Source organism: Toxotes jaculatrix, chromosome 22 (genome assembly GCF_017976425.1).
Source record: "Toxotes jaculatrix isolate fToxJac2 chromosome 22, fToxJac2.pri, whole genome shotgun sequence".
In the NCBI taxonomy this organism is placed as follows: Eukaryota; Metazoa; Chordata; class Actinopteri; family Toxotidae; genus Toxotes; species Toxotes jaculatrix.
In genome coordinates this window covers 10,910,565-10,930,714 of record NC_054415.1, presented here as the reverse complement: position 1 = coordinate 10,930,714, position 20,150 = coordinate 10,910,565, and the positions used below count along the sequence as shown (strand labels likewise).

General features: G+C 44.6%; 1 protein-coding gene across 1 annotated transcript; it reads right to left on the bottom strand.

The window, feature by feature from the left end:
- Positions 1-5,894: 5,894 nt before the first annotated feature.
- Positions 5,895-19,908, bottom strand: kdm5a (lysine (K)-specific demethylase 5A). The gene is made up of 28 exons (XM_041030393.1): positions 18,660-19,908; positions 17,911-17,988; positions 17,348-17,470; positions 17,082-17,252; positions 16,478-16,669; positions 16,100-16,178; positions 15,899-15,990; positions 15,629-15,787; positions 15,384-15,503; positions 15,050-15,208; positions 14,636-14,817; positions 14,281-14,443; positions 14,061-14,180; positions 13,774-13,968; positions 13,450-13,631; positions 13,158-13,282; positions 12,897-13,047; positions 12,605-12,725; positions 12,275-12,451; positions 12,003-12,181; positions 11,495-11,813; positions 10,761-11,321; positions 10,477-10,635; positions 9,935-10,063; positions 9,664-9,811; positions 9,225-9,445; positions 8,537-9,010; positions 5,895-6,968 (listed from the first exon to the last, which is right to left on the bottom strand). The coding sequence occupies exons 1-28, from the start codon at positions 18,804-18,806 to the stop codon at positions 6,627-6,629; spliced, it is 5,268 nt and encodes a 1,755-aa protein (XP_040886327.1). The 5' UTR covers positions 18,807-19,908; the 3' UTR covers positions 5,895-6,626.
- Positions 19,909-20,150: the final 242 nt, after the last annotated feature.

Sequence of the window (20,150 nt, the reverse complement as noted above, 5' to 3'; positions counted from 1 at the left end):
ACTGTGGAAAATGAAAAGCTCTGAAAACACCATTCATGAGCTAAAATTAGTACATGACTTTCTACCTGGCTGTCCAGCCCCAGAAAAACAATCATGATGAAGAAGAGGGCGGCCCACAGAGGAGAGAAGGGCATCATGCTCACAGCACGGGGGTAAGCTATGAAGGCCAGTCCAGGACCTGCAGAGAGACAAGGACAAACACTTAAACCAACTAATAAATGCTGGTTCTAAGGATAAAAAAAAACAAAAAACAGATCATTGGTGCTATTCCTTAGCTTATGCAAGTCTCACCAGATTCTGCCACTTCTGAGATGGGAACATTCTGTTCATAAGACATGAAACCCAGGATGGAGAAGATTGCAAAGCCTGCCACAAAACTGGTGCCGCTGTTCAAAAAGCACAGCGCGAGGCAATCTCTGCAACAGACAGCAGATTTTCTTATAACAGTGGAACAAATTCACTGCAATCCACAGAAAATGCAAATGGAAACTTGATAATATTTTCAGTATCATTTTAACTTTTTTTTTTTTCTCCTGTATCTTTGAGAATGTACTCCAGTGGGATATTGCGTATGTACCTGTAGCAGTTATTGTTGTATTTGTTGTAGCTGCCCAGAGCTGTCAGCGACCCTAAACAGATGGCATAGGAGAAGAAGATCTGGGTGCCAGCATCCATCCACACCTGCCGCAAAGTGATGCTAAATTACATACTTGTATATCCAGTATGAGAATGTGCACACACTTGCAGGCTGAAGTATATACACAAACGTGCTATTCGGTGTTTAGATAATCCAGAGGAGTTCACATGCTAAGCTTTCATGTGCATAATCATTGACTGATGCAGTTGCACAATAGTAAAGTGTTAAAAGTCTGCTATTGGTCTTGTTTGTCTTAGCACTGATTAACAAACCAAGCTTCCATAAATATAGAGAAAGAGCTGGATCTGTGAAGGACAGCTACAGCTACAGATCCGTCATTATATGGAAATAAATTGACTGAACTGTCAGCCATAATCAGGCGCTGCTGTAGAATAATTTTAACCCCTATGATAAGACAAACTAAGACAGGACTAAGCCAGATGGAGACAAAACAGAATTTAACAACAGGAGAAATTATGAAAAGTTCTGAGCTAATATGGAGACTCTGACAGAGTCTTCCTGATTGGACCAGTTAAAACTCTTTTGTCCTCCCATAGAGGAGAAGCCTGGTTAACTGACTGTTTGCAGCTCAGTCCTGGTAGAGCTTGTGTTTACAGTCCCAGCGGTGTCCTGGCCCTGCATTTGATCCCTGCGGTCCCTGCCTCTTTCATGGAGAGCAGATGGACCCAGCAGAAACTAGGCTCCCCAGCTGAGAACCACAGGATACCTGCACCTGGTGCGCCCTCGCCCACGTGGAGCATTAACACAAAAAGGGCCCTCACTGGGATTCTGTGATTTTGTGGTTGGGTGAGAGATGTTTTTGTGCAGGTTACCTAAAGGTAATCACATGCTAGATACATATAGTAGACATTATTTAATAGATTTTCCTTTTTTGTGTGTGAGATCTTGCTACCTGTGGGTCTGCCAGTCGCCCCAAGTCAGGGTAAAGGTAGAACTGGATGCCAATCCCAGCTCCAGGCAGGGTGAGCCCCCTGATCAGCAGCACAATCAGCATCAGATAGGGGAAGGTCGCAGTGAAGTAGACCACCTATACTGACACACACACAAACAGTGGTGTTAAATATACAAACAAGAAATAAATAAAATAAACACCAGATGGCATCTTTAATGTGCCCTAGGACTGTTATAATAAACAGTCACCTGGCTTCTTCCCTTGCGCTCTAAGGTGCAGATTAGGACAAGACTCTGAATCACCTCTCACCCACCTTTCCTGTGGATTTCACCCCCTTCCAGATGCAGAAGTAGCACATGACCCATGCAATGAACAGACACAGGGCCAAGTCCCAGTTCAGAGAGCCCATGTGGTCAATGCCTGGGGAAATTCTCAGCGCTCTTCTCCTGCAGAGGCAATAAGGAAACACAAGGTTGAAACAATATTGTTATTAATATATGCAGTGCTGCATCATTAGGCAGTCTGAAAACTCACTCCCAGAACTCAATGACAGGAGAGGTGCCGTTCAGGTTGATTGTCGTGTTGATTGAGGTATTTCTTCTCTGAAACTCCACACAGTTTTCTGGAGGAAAAAAAGAACAAAATGGAGACATTCTTACATGTCTCAAAGACATTGGTGGGAACCTCTGTTGCATTTGGATGCTCACTTGTTACCTGTATTCCATGTGTTGTTACAGGACGACCAGGCCAGGTCCCAAGAGAAGGAGAACGACAGGTAGAAAATCCCCCAGGCCAGAACGATGATGTAGTAGAAGTTCAGCAGAGTCACGATCACCTGGGTACCATAGCCAAGACCTGCAGAGGGGATGTTTTAGTATATGGAGATTGCCTCAGACAATAATAATAATGATGATTTTGAAATGTGAAAATAAGCCAATTTTCCTTAAATCTTGAAAAGAAGGATACTTATGGATACAGATTTTTACACTGAAGAATATTACAAAACCTGACAGAGGTTCTTTGTTTTGTGTGTCTTTATGGTCCATTTTTCATGTGATTAACAGTCACTTCAAACAGAGACTCCAGCACAGGGGCCCCCCAACCCCTTGAGCCCCTGGGTTTGAATCTGATAGGCTCATTCAGTAATACATCTGAGGCTTAAGGTGACACACCTGTCCTCCTTACCTTCAAACAAGGGACTGATTTTTCTCCAGCAGGTAATACCCCCCTCGCTGGTGAACTGGCCCAGGGCTGTCTCCAGGAAGAAGACAGGGACGCCACAGGTGAACAGGAAGATCAGATAGGGGATAAGGAATGCACCTGAGTTGAGAAAAAGCAAAGGATCAAGGGTCAGAGCTGTAAACATCATTCCTTTGATCTATTGCAGTGCCAGTGCAGAAACAGATGCACACATACATTCACTCTCACACAGTTTCCTGGCATCAATTTGGACTTTGGGGGAAATCAGAGTATCTAGAGGAAACCACTGAGGACACGGAGTTGTCCAACAGGCCATGCTGAGTCCCCTATTGTGGAGTATCCTAAAGCCAAATCTTAATCCTGGTGGGTTTGTTAAGACAACAAAAGACGAATTTGCTACAACATAATGATTCATGGGGAAGGCAGATTGATTTAAGATGAGTATGAACCATCTCTCCCTTTAGCCTACGCTTTCTTTCTTGGATTACCTGTTACATATTGTGTGATTGGACTAAAAGCCATGAAGTTCTGCATGGAGAATAAGGAAAGGTTATCATTGCTCTTTTCTTTAAATGCAGATATGTTATATTTTGACCTGAGCCACTGCCACCTCTCTTTTCCAGCCTTTTCTGTTGATGTCCCGTTGGGTGGCCGAGGATGTTTGCCGTGCTCAGATTTCCGCCTCTCCGCAGGGACAGCTGCTGTGAGCGAGGAGCAACAACAGCTGTCTGACCCCGCTCAGCCCTGAACCTTAACCCTGCCCGCCCCATGGAGGGAGAGAGAGCGGGGTGTCCAATTTAGCAGCTACGCAGGCATGTCCAAAAGAAAATGGGGGTCACATACTTTTAGGGTCTGATTTTTTTTTTTAGTATTTGTATCCATCTGTTTTTATCTCTCTCACCTGAGATCAAGGGTCTAAAGCTGAGATTGACTTTTGATTCTAAAAAAAGTGTACTCAGTTGTTCTGCAGTGCTCTGTTTATGGGTTTTTGAATGCGTTTACTCTGATTTAAATCCCCACTTTCATATCAGCTGCCATCAATCATCTATTCATGGTTGCATGGTTGATTGTGAAGGTGCACCAGAGTAGTATGGGATTCTCTAAGGCACATTCATTCCTTGTTTTCTCTCCCCAGTTCAACACCCACTCACCTCCTCCGTTCTTGTAGCAGAGGTAAGGGAAGCGCCACATGTTGCCCAGGCCGATGATGGAGCCGGCGACTGACAGGATAAACTCTAACTTGTTGCTCCACTGGCCCCGCTCCTCCATCTTCTCCGTTGAGGGGGCCAGCAGGTCTTTGTTGGTGCCATTGGGGAGACTTGCTTTGGCAGCGTCGCCTACAAATCAGAGAGGAGGGCAATATTGCAGCAGGTTATGGAAGCTGGTTGATGTTGGCTGTTGCCTGAAATGTATTTTTCTATTCTCAGTAAGAGTCAAGATGCAGCTTAGAAAGACATCAAACAATTCCAGGTGCAAAGTTGGCAACTGCACATTTTAAATCACATGAATGTAAAGGGGAGCGTTAAAGAAGAGTGCACTCTCAGTTCTTTTCATCAATTACAAACTAAAAATTCACCAGAAAAACACAAAAACAAAAAGATAAGTTCTCAGCAATGTGAACATTATGAATTGCAGCTATTTCCGTTAGGTGTAATGCAGTCCTTGTGAGTTAAACACAGAAATAAAGTAACTAAAAGAAATGCCTTCAGTGGACCTGATGACTGAAATCTATTTTGCTGACATGCATGACTTACCTTTCATTACGGTGCTGTGTGCAACTCTCGTCTCAACACTGAAGATGTCTGGGGAGATTTATCTGTTAAAATGCTCATGTTTTAGTATTTAACATGACTGAGGAGAGGGGCGGGGGTTTGTAATGCTAAACTTAGGCCAGCCTCCTGTTTCTTTCCTTATGTCTGCCCCCTTCAGAGCAAAGTGCATCATCTACCATCACTTTGTGGTTAAAATAAGGTGCAACAGAAGAATCCAGGACAGGATGACACTGAAACTGTCAGGGTTCTGTTTCAAGTTTCACCTGCAATTGATGACCTCTGCTAAAGGCACTGTGTAATAAACAAAATCATATATATAATCATACAATACATGACATATATATGAATATCTATGTATATAATATAAAAATATGTATGTAGACATTCAAAGATGAATCTTTTTTTTTTTTTATTAAAAATAAAACACCTTTCGTGACTTCTGCTTTCTTCAACAAGCATTCCCTTGTTGAAATCTGGAATTTAAGAGAACATTTCTGGGGTTGCCCAAAGTGGAGGCTGGAGTACACACTGGCAAATCTTCCATCCCTGTGGAGGAATAAGATGTGGTCATACTTAAAGAACCACATTTCCATCATGTGTTGTGATGTGATTAGACTGAAGTCATAAATTTGGTGAAGATGTAATAGCATGCAATAATAGGAATTACAGAGGTTACATAACTGATTATGTATCATTGATGCCTTGCATGTCTCAAACTCTCATCTTCAGTGACAGAGGTGAGACACTCAGATGGAGGCTGAAGCAGCTGAGGTCAGTTCACACCGGATTTGACTTAGCTGAGTTAGTAGCGGAGATCAGTACACACCACCCAGCCCCCACTCACAACCCTCGCCTCCCCTCCCCTCTTTTTTTTTTCTTCCCCCAAATGTCCATGTTTGTGCAACAGAAATACACTTATGAATTCATGTGTAAATACTATAAAGTTATTACTTTTTCCACCAAGAGAATTGATGTTGACAGACTCAAAATTAAGGATTTTCAAAAAAAGGTATTCGCAAATGCAAACACACAGAGAGTCTTGTTTAAGGACTAAGGGGAAACACACATGTAACATGTAATTTAACATGTGAGTCTTTGTACCAGAGCCCCTCAACATGCAACCAATCTTTCCTCTAATGAAGCTAATGTGTAACATAGACAATGTGAAGCGTAACTTGCAACCTGAAAACCAATCAGCCTCTCAATAACATGGCCATGAGTCACAGTTTTCTCCGTTTTGTATTGGATGTGTCCCTAATAAGCCAAGTTTTGTTTGCAAAAATTTTTGTTGTTCTGTTCTCTATTTCCTGTGTAAGTTAAACCAAAAAACTCACTCAAACAATTAGCACAAAAAAAACATCACATTTATCAATCATTTGACTAGGAATAGTTTATTAAAGGTGAGAAAACAAAACAAAACAAAAAAAAGCCACAATCCATTTGTTTTAATTGCTTAAAAGCTATGTACATTATAAATAATTCCACTACATTACAACCATTTGTTTTTCCTAGTCTGGAGTCCTACATATTGAGATGTTACTGTCTGAAGGGCCAGGCTGAGGACAGAGACGAGTGGTTCAGGATGTCCAGTAAAACACGACTGGGAACATATTTGTTTATTTGCCGGTTTGCACTGAACACAACAGCTGGAGCAAGTGGGTGTTTATTTGACTGTAAGTTAAGTGTACCAATGACATTGTTATTGTTGAGGAAAAAAGACCAGGAAGAAGCTGGTGGATGTTTCTAGACCTAAAACTGCTGTAGGGGGACAAAGTCTCATCTGTGCGCTAAACAACCTTAACAGCACTTTGCAGTGCTGGGAGAGAACATGTCACTGCTGGAGCCACACGGTCAAAGTGGGATTCTTCTCTGTCTTCCAGGTGCAAGTTTTTGTTCTTGTGCTCTGTAATCCAGGAAGTTACAGAAATGCCCCAAGCTTGACCCTTTTCAGCCACGCTTATTTATACAGGGTTATTCTCTCTGTCAGATGCTGTACAGTCTCACAGGTTGACAGGTTGAAATGCTTGCCTGGATACTGGTTTTGTGTTATACTCATTGTGAGAGGTACAGTATTCAAACGCAGTCCTAGGCCTTTGTTTTAGCGCTAACTGCCCTGCTGAGGCTCTTGCGGCAGCTGCTGCTGTTGTTGCTGATGTGACGTTGCTGGGTTTAAATGAGGGGCAGAGGACACGTGAGACCACGAGGCCACGACAGACGAGGGCAGGCTCTGCACACCGCCGCTGCACATCGACGTCGTCAGCACTACCACGCTCTCCTCCGCCACCTCTTCCACGGTCACCCCGCCGCCTCCTCCGCTCGCCCCAGCGGCCTTGCGGGAGCAGTCCATGCAGATGTAGTCCTCGTTCTCTGCCATTTCGCACGACACGCCCACGCACACCTGGTGGAACCACTCGTCGCAGCCGCCGTCGCACTGAACCCAGTCCACCTGGGAAAATTACACGTGGAGACAAACGCAGGCATGTGAGCGAGCGAGAACTGACAAGGAAACATTATGACAACTAGTGAAACTAGAATTACTGCCTCATGGTTATGTGCCTCAGGTCACCAGTCTGTCAAAGGGGCAACGGAGACAGATAAAAACACACAGAGAGCACATGCAAACCCAGGAATTTATGATAAGAACACATAGCTGAACAGGTCAGATCTGAACTCGCATCCGAGATTAAATTAGTGGATGTAAATTCTCAGTTCTTTAAAATTAGGACTGATTGTTTATTAAAGGAAATGACTGAGGAAACACCTAAATGTCAGTAACACCATACAGCTGTTAATCATCCCAGCTTCAGGTGTTGTCAGCCTAGTTAAGAGCAGCACCTTCACAGTTTCATCATCTTTACTCCACCCACAGAGCTGCAGGCCTACCAGTTCCTCAGCTCTGATTGGCTGCCCTGTGGACACAAAGGGGAAGGAGACTGGCCACTGGTTAACTTGGTGGGGAGTCTGGAGTGCTGTCTCAAAAAAGACCCACATCGGTAAGTCCTGTTAATATGTTATGTGTAACTCTCTTTAAGGTGTTCCAGTGCTGTTATCAGCTGTTGATATTCAATAAAGTTCCATGATGTTCATTTTGAGAAGTGTTTGTTATTAACTCAGTACTCAGAAAACAAAAAAAAACCTGTGTCATTCGGTGGGAGACACCTGTAAACTTGCTCCGATCGAAGAATCAAACAGCATTTTACCATGTCTCTGAGCGTGGCAGGGATGTTACTAAGCAGGGTGAAGAGTTGTCCGACCCTAAATCCGCTAACATCATGGTCCTCCAACAGCACAGCACAGAACAAGAGCAGCTACATTTTAACACACCATCATGCCTGATTTCAGGAGGTCAGTCTACACTTAAAGAGAAATCTGCATCAGGGAGATTTTGTCAATGTATAAAATCACAGCATAAAGGAATACCAAAAGTATATCAGGCCTATGGATTTGGATGAATACACACCTGATTGGTGTATTTGGATCTCCTAAATGTGAAGACATCTTAACCTACTACAGGTCGCCAACTTTTGATCCCCAACTTCCAACATATAAGAGGCTGTGGCATCTTACATGGCTGGTGAGATTCATTGTTACTCATATATTTTCAATATGGACTTTTACAATACATACACACTTGCTTTTAACGTTTTGGAATGTGAGTTTGGATAATCCTGCATGAACATTGCCCATAGTCCTGGTAAATGCGTGGCTTTGAAGGAATATTTTTAAAGTAAATGATATTTAAAACATACAGAACTTTGAGTTTAAACAGGTGCACAGTCTCATGGTCACTTCTGACCTCTGTTACTTGCTAAACCATAGCTGTGTCTATCAATCATCTATGAGTCATCCCTTGTGCCTCTTTTACTGCTGCACAACCTCCTAACAGCACAGATCTTGATCTGAAGTGCAGAGACTCAAGGTTATATTATTACAAAAAAGTTTCATTACCAAACCACAATATTCAGATAATATGTTTTTCATTAAAACTGTGGGGGCTGATGACTGAGTCCTCACCTTGTCTTTACAGGGTCTCTGGCAGTTCTTGGCTGCACACACAGCGTTCTCATCATTGGAGTCCTCAGCTCCGGACCAGTCGTACTTGGAGGGAATGTCGAGAATCTTCTTCTCCTTCCTCTTCTCCAGTCCCTCCCTGATGGCCTCTGCCTTGGCGGCTGCCTTCTCCTTCCTCTTCCTCTCCTTCTCCTCCTTGGCTAAGCGTTTGGCTAGCTGCTTCATCTCCCGGTTCTTGTCCAGGTTGAGCTTGAGTTTCTTCTTCTTGGGTTTCCCACCCAGGCCGAGCTCTAGGCCCACCCTTTTCAGTTCTTTGGACTTGGCTGGACGTATTTCTCCCATTGCTGAGGCTCCGCCAGCGGCGGCGGCAGCCATCAGCATGTGGTGGTGCTCGGCTCTTTCCAGCTTCCGTTTCCTCTTCTTCTCCGAATCTTTAAGCTTGATTTTCAGGGGCTTCTCCATCAGAGAATCATCAGGCTGGAGAAAACAAAGGAATGATGAAACAAGAATTACTACTTCTATCCATAATTCTGTTCTTTGCGCAGGCATGACTTTCCTTAATTTGAACTTTATCTGTGTATCTCTTTGCAAAACTCTTCACCAGAACCACTGACTCAAACACAATCCTCATATTCAGTCACTATTCATTTCCGGCTTTGCAATCAGGTTGCGTAATAAATGACCTCCCTACCTCCATGACCTGCAGGAATCTCTCCTCGGAGGGGGGGTGTGTGGCCTGCAGGATCCTCCAGATGTGCTGGGTCTCATCCAGGGACACCTCCAGCAGGTCTCCCAGCATCATCAGCTCCTCCAGCTGGGCCTTAGCCTGCGGGGACAGCTCGAGCACTGGCGGCTCCAGGCTGCGAGGGACGAGAGGGGTCTTCCTGGGCTGCTTTCTGGGTGTGCCTAGGTCTGACGTAAATATTTTGAGCGTGAGATGACAAAGGAAGTTATTTCAGAGGAAATCAGGGACACACACAAAAAAAAAACAGAATCTCGTACTTCTCCAGAGTGTAAGTAAGAAGAACAGTGGTCTAATAAAATCTAGCCTTGAATCATTTGAGCGTGAATACTCAATAAAACAAATTAAGTGATAGGTATGGCTAAAATTTAAGCAAATGTGCCCTCACTTTGTCCACAGGACTTGGAGGCTGAGGAGTAGGCGTGCTCCGCGCAGAAGGAAGGTGTGGCAGCCGGCCACATGTGACTGACCACCTCCTCAGACTTGACGGGAATCTCCTCATCGCAGAACAGGTAGGGCTTCACCTCACCTGGGTCCTTAAATTTAAAAAAAAAAGAGACACAAACAAAGAAAAGAATTAGAAAAAAAACCCTGGCCACTGATATGAGTTTTTGAGCAAAATCACACAGTTAAAATCAGGCCTTTGCTGCCGCACTCACCTTCATATCATAACCGTAGGTCTCCCTGATGTCCTCGTCCGAGTCTGTCTCCTCGTCATCGTAGTCCACAGATTGGCGAGGTGATGTGGCTCTGCTGAAACCTGACTGCTGAAAAGTCTGGATGTGGCCCTGAGAAGGAAAAACACACACACACACACACGCACACGCTCAGCATCTCTAATGTTCTGTGTATTTAGTGCCGCATTTTGTCACAAATGTCTGTGTATACAGTCCTGTTAAAACTTTACTACTTCACTTCTTCTAAATAACAAAACAAAGGAGAGTTTTCCTGTTTTCAATAGCACTTCTCAAGTACTAAAAATAGAATGTATGCTATTTATCTCATACTTGTAATTCCCTGCATTTGATCACACTTCAGGCTGTCAATCCACTCCTGTGGGCTATGATATATTACATATTAGTGCCCTCTTCTGGTGCATTTCATACTTACATCTAAAGCCCGAGTGAAAGCCACAAGAACTACACAACACTACGACAGAGATTAAAATCATTTAATACATTCAATCATTCAAATCAAGTACCTGCAAGTCAGGGTTGGCAGCAGCTTTCTGAAGCTCAGCGTTGATGATCTTCTCGGTCTTCTCCCTTGCAGCTTGCTCCACCATGCGCTGGCTCAGCACAGACAGCTTTGCCAGGGCTGAGGACAACTCCTCGGTGGCCAGAGCCTGACGTGCTCGGTCCTGGTAGGACAGTCAGACCAGTGTATAGGTGGGTATTTAGTAGAGATCACACCATGGAAAGTAAGTGTTCAAAGTAAAGCAGGTGATGGCTGTTACATAATCAGTGATGTAATTTCTTTGCATACCTGCCAGCTCATTGCCCTCTCTGTCAAACACTGGAGAGCCTCTCCTTCTGGGAGCCGCACCGGCAGCTTCTGCAGCGACACCAGCAGCGACAGAATGGTCTCTAGTCTCGGCCTCCTTGACCGCTGACAAAGCGGACACAGGAATTTGGAGTCTTTGCTATTACTCTGCCAACCCACACCGAGTTTCTTCTGCGATCCCGTCTTAGGCAGAGGGACACACGCTCCGTGGAACCAGTCCTTGCAAAGCTCGCACTGCAGCATGAAGCCGCTGGCCGTCTTTCGACACAGGCAGAACTTGACCTCCTCGATGCGGTCGGCCATGGCCATCTTGGCTAAGTTAGCAGCACGGAGTGAGTGGATGGCCTCCACTTCTTTCTGCTCCTTGGTTTTGAAGGCTGCAACAACAGTGGAAGGGTCTCGCACCTCCTCGAGACTCTCCTCCAGGTCGCTGAGGGTGTCGGGGTCGAAGCCTCCTCTCTCCTTCTCCATGAGCTCTTTGACACGCTTCCGTTTGCTTTTGCTGTTACCATAGACCCCGATGTCCACACGAGGACTGAGAACCTAAGAAGAAGAGACACAATGGACAGCAACAATTTTTAATTCTGCTCAAAATACATGTTATTCCAGTTTATGTTTGTGAATTTATCACCCAGCTTTGTTTGATGATGATTTACACACTTCACAGACAAACATCAAATCAACAACTACCCTATCCCTGACTTGTGACAGCCCACCTGGAGCAGTGTGTATGTGGAGTTCTTCTTGAGGAAGGTGCGAGCAGTCCTCTCCCTCCAGGCTCGAGCTGCTGCCACCTGAGACTCCACCTGGGCGAGTGGATCTAGCCGGACAGGGATGGAGCGACCCCTGGCCAGCAGACTCTCCAGCTGCTCCAGGTAAGCATAGCTACTGCCACTCTGAATTGCCTCCACCTTGGCGGTCCACTCTTTGGCCTTCTGCAGGGCCTCTCTGAGGGCCAAAATATTAGGCAGATATGCCGGGATGTTCCTAGCTTCCAGCACAATGCTTTCCAAGGTCACCATGCTGTGTCGAGGCCTGGGGTTACAGGAAGACAGGTATGGCATGAAGAAGCATGACTCAGCTTTTTGGTAAGTGGCACCAGTTGAAGTTGAGGTTTATGTGCATTCTATCTTTAATAAGGTTTATAAAATAATGAACAGAACTGTGGTAAAGTGCAAACATCCTCATAAAGCTTGTTTGTATTCATTTGTATGTGTGCCTTACCTGGCCTGCAGGCAGGCACGAGCCTTATCCTCCCATCTCTCTGAGACAGTGAGGATCTCTTGCAGTTCGGCCATGGCCTTCTCCACCGCGTGGTGTGGAGCCAGACCCACCCCAGAGTCTATCAGCCTTTTCATCAGCTCCAGGGTGACCCGGTGGGGCTCGGCCAGGGTGACACGCACCTGCAATGTGAGGAGGACAGCATGTTAAGTGAGGCCACAATCACAACAGCTCATTTAAACTATATAAACAGGTTGTGGCACGTAAGGGCCTACCTCATCCAACCAGCGGGCCTGCTGGAGCTCTTGTTTGAGTCTTGGTAGCTCAGGCAGCTCTACGTCCAGGCCGCTGCCCAGATCCAGCAGCGCCTGCAGCTTGGAGGAATCAGGCATCTCGTCTGACAGAGCCGCCTGGGCTCGCTCGTGGAAGTCCTCCACATTCTCCAGTAACTCCTGCAGACAGAGGAAAAAGGAAAAAAGAAGGAATAGGGAAAAGAATAAAAGGAATAAAAAAATGAAGGTGTGGAACGTATTTCATTCACAAAATGGCTGAATACAATCATAACCATGTGCTTGGGTATGCACGTAGGTATAGACGGGACTAACTTTGACTTGTCGGGCCTGGCTGATGATGCAGGGCAGCCTGTAGAGCTGATCCACAAAGGCCTTGAGCTCGTCCACTGTCAGTTTGGTGCGGTTACGACTGCTCTCAGAACGCAGTCGGCTGCTGCATACACACACAGAAAAACAGTGGTGATTTAGTTCACCTTTGAACCTGAGCGGATAAGAGTATTGTTTACCAAATGGAGAAAGAAATATTCAAGTGTGCGTAAATGCTGGTTTTTATCAGTAAATTACTCGAATTACATTGAGGGTTTGTGTATTCATGTCCACTGACCTGTGCCTCTGCTTCCGGCTGAGCAGCAGCTGGGCCACAGAGGAGCATGTCTCCGCTTCTTTGACCATCTCCCTAAGGCGTCGGAACAGTGTGTTCTCAGGATACTTTCTGTCCTCTGCATCCTCCAGCAAAACCTTGAGCTCAATAAGGTCTATGAGACACACAGAAGAATCATAAAATGGCACAAATATACAACACTACAAAAATACAAACATTTTTTGTAACATTTATGTATGCATTTGTAGTAATAATAAAGTAAACCTTTCTTGCTCTTCTGGTCTGCAGCCAAGGCCTCGGTCACCCTCTTCGCCCATGTGTCATAGGACTGAGCCCGTGTCTTGACTCCATAAAGCATGGACGGAAACTCCTCCAGATCATAGCGATACCTGAGATATACCATGCAGATATCTAGTTCACATGGTTTGTGTGGCCAAGTAAACGCTGAGTAGGTTCCCACTAACTGATTTAATTACAAATAATGAACTTTAATGACAGGTATTTTTTAAATAGATCTAACTAAACTGGCGCTGTGACCAAAAGCAAGACCTCTCACCGGAGACACTTGTTGCCCAGTGGACAGTCACAGAGATCTGCTGCATGGTGTAGACAAACCAGACGATCAGGGCTGCAGGAACAGGTCAGTGCAGACAGGAAACACGTTGTCTTACACTTGTGGCACTGGCGCTCATCGTCAGGGACAAGCTCAAAAACCTCCTGTTCTGAGGACAGCACCCCCTGTAGGTAAAGAGGAAAGAGAACTGATGAAAACAACTGTTGACAGTTATATCAAACTGCAAACAAAACACAGGTTCAAAGCCAGGTTACCATGGATCACTAACATCTATCTACTTTCACAAAAAAAAAAGATTCCTCGCACCATTTCTTGGACAGCCTGTCTGAGTTTTGTCTCCTCCTCCATCATTTCTCCCATTTCCTTGAATACAGCAGCAGCCAGTTCCACGTCAAGGCTCTCTGGATCAGCGGCCATCTTGCACAGCAGCTCCTCATGGGAGAAGACGCAGTAGCGGTGAAGCCGTCTATAGTGGGCCACACACTGACGACCCATAGGTAACTGAGGAAGAGCATGAGTGAAAGATGAACACCCGTGTTCCATAATTTTATTTTATTTTTTTTAAGTAGAAGAAATCTGACTCCTCATCTCACCCAGTCAGCAGTGCAGAAATTAACAGCCTCTGCAAAGTTGTAGCCCTGGTTGAAGCCGCTGTGGTAGGCTCTGGGGAAGGTCACCACAAACTCCCCCGCACACTGATTAGTCCTGTACACCTGAAGGTAGGAAATACACACGCATGATTAATAAACTACATGGAATAAAAGACAAATATCAAATTAGATCAAATATCAACCTCAGGCCCAGGATACATACAGGGACGCCATGCTCCATGAGGATATTGGGATTCATGATGGTGACCAGTTGATGGAGAAGATCAGGCTGGGAGTCAAACAGCTCTGGAGCCAACTTCTTCATTACAGCCTCCAGCTGCTCTGCTGCAGAGGCCGGCACTCCATACCAAGTCTTCGGTTCACCCCTGGAAAAAGGAGAGAAGAAAAAATTGACATTAAGGATATTTACCTGAGGCTCAAGCAGAACAAAATAAACAGAACCTGAATTCAGTAGTTTTACTTTTTCAATTCTCAGCTGTATTTTTTGCTTTAAATACTGTATTTTATGTTTACACCAGTAACATAAAATACACTGTTTACAACAGAGTTTGTCTCACCAGTGCAAGAAGTTGATGGAGTAACTCCAGTGGTCCTCGATGTGCCAGCAGAAAGAGGAGAAACACATGCCCACATAAAGCCAGGGTACCTTCATGCCCGAGATGTCCACATTGATGTGGGTGAGCACTGACTGCTCCAGCACTGGCATGTTGTTCAGGTTCCAGCCTGAGTTGGCGTAATCCTGACAAGGGAGGATATAAAGTGCTTTATTTTAGTCCAGGCCATATGCCATGTTTTTACATGCGTCATTAAATAAAAACACCACTTACAGCTACTACTTCGAAATGTGTTGGAAAAACACAACAAAAATACAACAAGTCATGTCAAGATAAGATGTGAATAAATAAAAGCCTCTTCCACAGAGGTCTGTCATGCCAACACTAGAAATATAAACTATGAAACAGTTTTCTCACCTCTTCATCTCCCAGCAGCCTCCTCTTGCCGTCCCTGACAGGAAATCCACTGCCCACCTCTTTGGAGCTGATGTCAGCTCCGTACTCTACGATGACATCCTCCTCGATGCTGCTGACCAGGCGCCAGAACTCCTTCTCCACCAACTCAGTGGGAACCATCTGGGGGCACAAAGTGGAACTAATGAAAGTCCCTGCCTTAGCTCTTCACTGTAAAAGTCTGTGAGCAATACACTTAACTTCTAAGTGTTAAAGAGGAATGCAAGACAGAGGGAGGATAGCAGAACATCCATGACACAGCTGATGTATTCTAGCTTAAAAATCAGATTTTACATACATGTACAGGCATGTTGAAATAGTCGGACTTGAAGTGGTCAGCCATCTCTCCAAAGCTCTGGAGAGTGTACTCTCTCACAGCCTGCTCAAAGCCGAAAGCTTCCCTGGGCTTACTGCACTCCTGCGAGGGAAGATGGACAATATATAATAAATATGTTATATAAAGAGGATTAAATACACAACAGGACAGTAGAATGATAAGGTAACTATTCGATAGCTGTTTAATGAGAAGTGTTCAAGCATTACCTCAGCAACACACTTTGGGCAACGCCAGTCCCCCTTAGGCACATCCTGCAGAGGCGGGATCAGACAGAAGGTGTGGTAGCTGTCGTCACAGCCGTCACACAGCAGGAGCCGGTCCTCCTCATCGCCCCGACCACACACCAGGCAGAGGTAGAGGTCGATCTGGGGGATAAGTGCCACAAAGAATACAGGGATTTTCTTTTCCAGAGTAACAGAAGACGCGATGAATGTCTGCCATCAGGCAAATGTCAAACACAATGAACTGATACTCACAAAGTTGACCTCCAGGGTCTCCTTGCGTGGTCTCATTTTGATGGCGAAGGCCTGGGCTTTGAGGTGACGCTGCTTCTTGTTGAATCCATCATCTAAGAGAAAGTTGCCAATGTAAGAAAAGCAAATACAGTAACTCTGCTGACATGTTGTTCACTGGCTCCCATGTGTGAAAAATACAGGTCAACCAAATATGATCCTTACCAGCTGACACAATCTCCAAGCCCACCATCTTGGGACTTGTGCTGAAGATTTTGAGGCCTTTTGGCTCCTTGTTTTCTCTCTAGAGAAACACAGCAACAACAACATCAGACTGTGAAACAGTGATCCTGCAAAAAGGCCAAATATTAAACAGCCTCTGGGGGCTATGTCTGCCACAGCTGGGAGACAGGGTAGGGAGCAGGGAAAGAGATGCTAAAAGCAGAGTGGGCAGTGTTAAAACGACTCAAGTATTTTTGGTGAATTGACTAGTCTGATATTTGCAAAAGGAATGAAACTGTCCATAATATGGCCTAATCTCCTAGTCCATCTAACAATTACCAATATGACCTGTAGGTGTTCTTGTTTTTTTTTTTTGTTTACCTCAGACTTAAGGCGCCTGGACCGTCTCTCAGGCAGAAGCCGCTCTTTGGTTTGCGTTGCATCACCCTCCCCATCTTTCTCTTTTTCTTTCTCCTCCTCCTCGTCTTGCTCCTCTTCCTCTACCGCCTCCTCGCCAACTCCCTCATCTACTTCCTCCCCATCATCTTCATCATCATACAGCCTCTGGATGCCCTGATTGGAGAAAGGAGTTGGGTTTTGGAAAACAGGGATATTATTATTAGACACAATACTATTTGCAACACATTTGATTTGGTCAGGCCAGGTTTGGTTGGTGTCCCCAAAGTATTAATCAGTCCAAGGCTGAAATGTGACAGAGACACTGGTGTCAGCCAAAACAAATTTAGCTCAATGGAGAGGAAAAAGTGAAGTAACCAGAAGAGTCATTTCAATATAAACACCCACTCACATGCTGTATATATCTACTTGCTCCAACTTTTGAGAGCTGATATAACATTTCAGTTTAAAGAAAAGTCATTTAGGATGTCTTTTCCACTTTCAAAAAAGTTGTTATGGACGGAAATGGGTTAATTGTAATTACAGAATGACTACTATTATGAAGCAACTACATGAAGTATTGACTCACAGTTAGCGTGGCCCCAGACTGAAAGAGCTCATAGGGGTAAAGAATCCTCTCGTAGTGGGAGCGCAGCAGTGAGCCAGTGCCTTTTCCAGATGGGAAGCCCATTCGGCTAGACACCTTGGACCACCTCTTCTCTTTACACACCGTTTCAAAGCCGCCCTCGGACGACACAATCTGAAACACACACAGGTTTCCACATCGTCAAATGCACATAAAACTTTTTTGCTAACAGTATATAAAAGTGGGTGAACAAATGTAACTAGTTTTACCTTGCTGAGTTGATAGAGGTCCAGAATCTTCCTCTCCACATGAGGGAATCGAATCTTACATCCCTGCAGCTCCCAGAACTTTGCGATTTGATCCAGAAAGTTGAGCTTAACACGAGTGAGGGCCTGGACAGGCAGAACAGAGAGGAGAGAGGACAGACTCTAAATGCATGAGCCTGATGTTCTGCTGTTATGCACACTAGACACCTCAGGCAAAATTATGTCTGAATGGCTGCACTTTAATACACGCGTATACTGCTCTGGTTAGGTGAAAACCTTATAACTCTGGTACTGAAACTTCCCTGCTGCCCTTACTTTACAAGAGAATTAAAAAAAAAGAAAAAAAAACCTTGAAAGGTGCAAGACAGAAACCTTGGAGCAGTGTACAATGTGAAGACTGTTTCTCCAAGAAATGTCAATCAAAACTGAATGCATTTAAAAGAGTTTCCAAAATACATGTTGTCACTGTGAATGTTTTTCCATGTTCTTCATAAAGCAACACTTGAGACACACCATCACTCATTATTTCTGTTATGATGATGCATCTTCTTGGTAAACAAACTCACCTCAAGTTCATTCAGTCTTTGTACTCGAGGAGTAAAGCGAAAGTTGCGTACATCGCAGGCAAAGGGAGGCTGCCAGTCCTGAATGACAGGAAACAGATTAACTCTTCCCAAAACAACATCGGTCATGTGGAAATGACAATAACAACACTGCAACTGGGAACAAATCAGTGTTTCACAAATAAAAAAAAAGGAAACGCATGAGGACAGCTTATTCAGTGAGGTTGGTGATTAGAACTACTGTATTCATAACACAATACCACCAGTCATACACAAGTGCAGATGAGCCTGTTTGAAACTATTATTTACAACTTGTACTACACAATACTAACAAATTTAAAGTCCTAGAATACAAAATGTAGTCGAATGATTGCTTGTATGTGTTTATATCATAAATGAGGGTTTATTGTTTGACAGGAGCTACAGGCCTGCATGTGGCTCAATGTCGCATCTTCGTAGCTAACGTGGTACAATTGTGGTTCTGTAACTTAGCTAACCATCAGGAAAACAAAAACAAAGAAACTGTTGAATTTACTTTGTCTTTCTAAAACTTTTCTGAACAACAACTAAAAGACAGTGTCATCCAAGTTCAAAACATGTACGCCTGAGCGCAAAGAAATTAAGCCTTATTTGACCTCTATTAGAGTAATGGCAACTAGTAATGTCGCAAAAATTCACGCAGGCCCAAAGAGGAGCCTAACAGGCAAATACTCACAGATTTTAATCCAATGCTTATAATGATATGAGTTTACCTCGGGGGGTCGGATCTTGCAGATGCCCGTTTTCTCTGCGATCGGTCGGATCTTGTTGATAAATCCTAAAGGATCTGAGAAATCCTCCCAACTCGGCTCAAAAACCGGGCATTCAGGAGGTGGGACGAATTCAGCAAATGAAGACATGTTGGAGTGGTTCCAGAGAAACAGTCTTTAAAAACAATACGTGACAAAATGCGCCGAGTTGAGCTCAGCAGTCCATGATTATTTCCAATAATTTTCTTCGTGGGGAACTTCCTCCGTGTCCATCGTGATCCCGCAAATATACAAAACAGCAAATCACTTCAGTGACAGGGCATCCCAGTCGCGATGGCGAACCATAATCTAGTCCGAAAGTGAATACATAAATACAACAGCCGAGCAGCTACTGATCAGTGTTTTCCCATCACCCGTAAACAGCGGACCGGGCCAAGCCAGGCCAGGCCAGGCCAGGTCAGGCCGGGTAGTCTCCACCACCACTCCCCTACCTGGGACGGAGGGCAGGGTCAGTCAGAGACGCCATCGTCCCTTCTCACAAACGACAGCTTCACAAAAAAAAAAACTACTTTAGGGCTAGGGGCGATCACGGTATTTGAAAGTGAGTTGGTAAACACAAAACAAAAACACTCCTGCTTCACAGTGAGTGCTGCGATATTATGTTACGCAAGCTAACATTGCTATTGCTACGTCTATGTACCTGGGTAGTGCATGATTTCTTCGAGATGATGGATTTCTAACAAACTTATCCACGGTTGGCTGAGTCCTTTAGCTAACTGGCAATTTTTGTTAGCTAACGTAATCGCGCTCGCCTGTCAGGTTTCCACGAATAAGCTCCACTCTTTGAGTTCACTTCTTCGAGCACCTGAGCTAAGTAGCAGCCAAGCCGGACCACAACAAGGAGGAGGCTAGTAGTAGCGAGCGTACATTGTTGACTGGTGCCTTCACTCTGTGCATCCACCCCCATTCATTGAAGCATTTGAGGCAATGGAAAACTAGCACGCAGCTAATTTGGCTGTCTAAGATCAGCTTAGCCGTTGCGCAGCTAACATTGACGTTACCTAAGAAAGTCTACTGAGCAGAACAGTCCGCTATAACTTGAGTAGGTTCCGTGAAAGTACGTAGAAAAAATGCGTTAATCCTTTTGCTTTGTTTTGCTGAATGTCATTTTCCATATGATTTTACGTCGTCTGTAGGTACTGTAGCTGCATTAGCCATCGTATTAGCTACAACTAGCAAGGTTGGGAGAGCTGTTACGGTGCTTTCAGGGACAATCGGAAACCTTTTACTACTTCCGAGTTCGCTGCTTGTGTAAAAGGCAATGTTTTGCTTGTAAATAGCAATTTGCACCAACTTGTACCAGGGACAGCGGTTTATAGCTGTTCTTTTGTTTTGTAAAAACGACAATGCTGCGATATTACATGTATTATCAGTAAAGTGAACGGGGAGATAATGCTTTTTTGACGACTTTGCCGAACATTTTCAACAGACGAA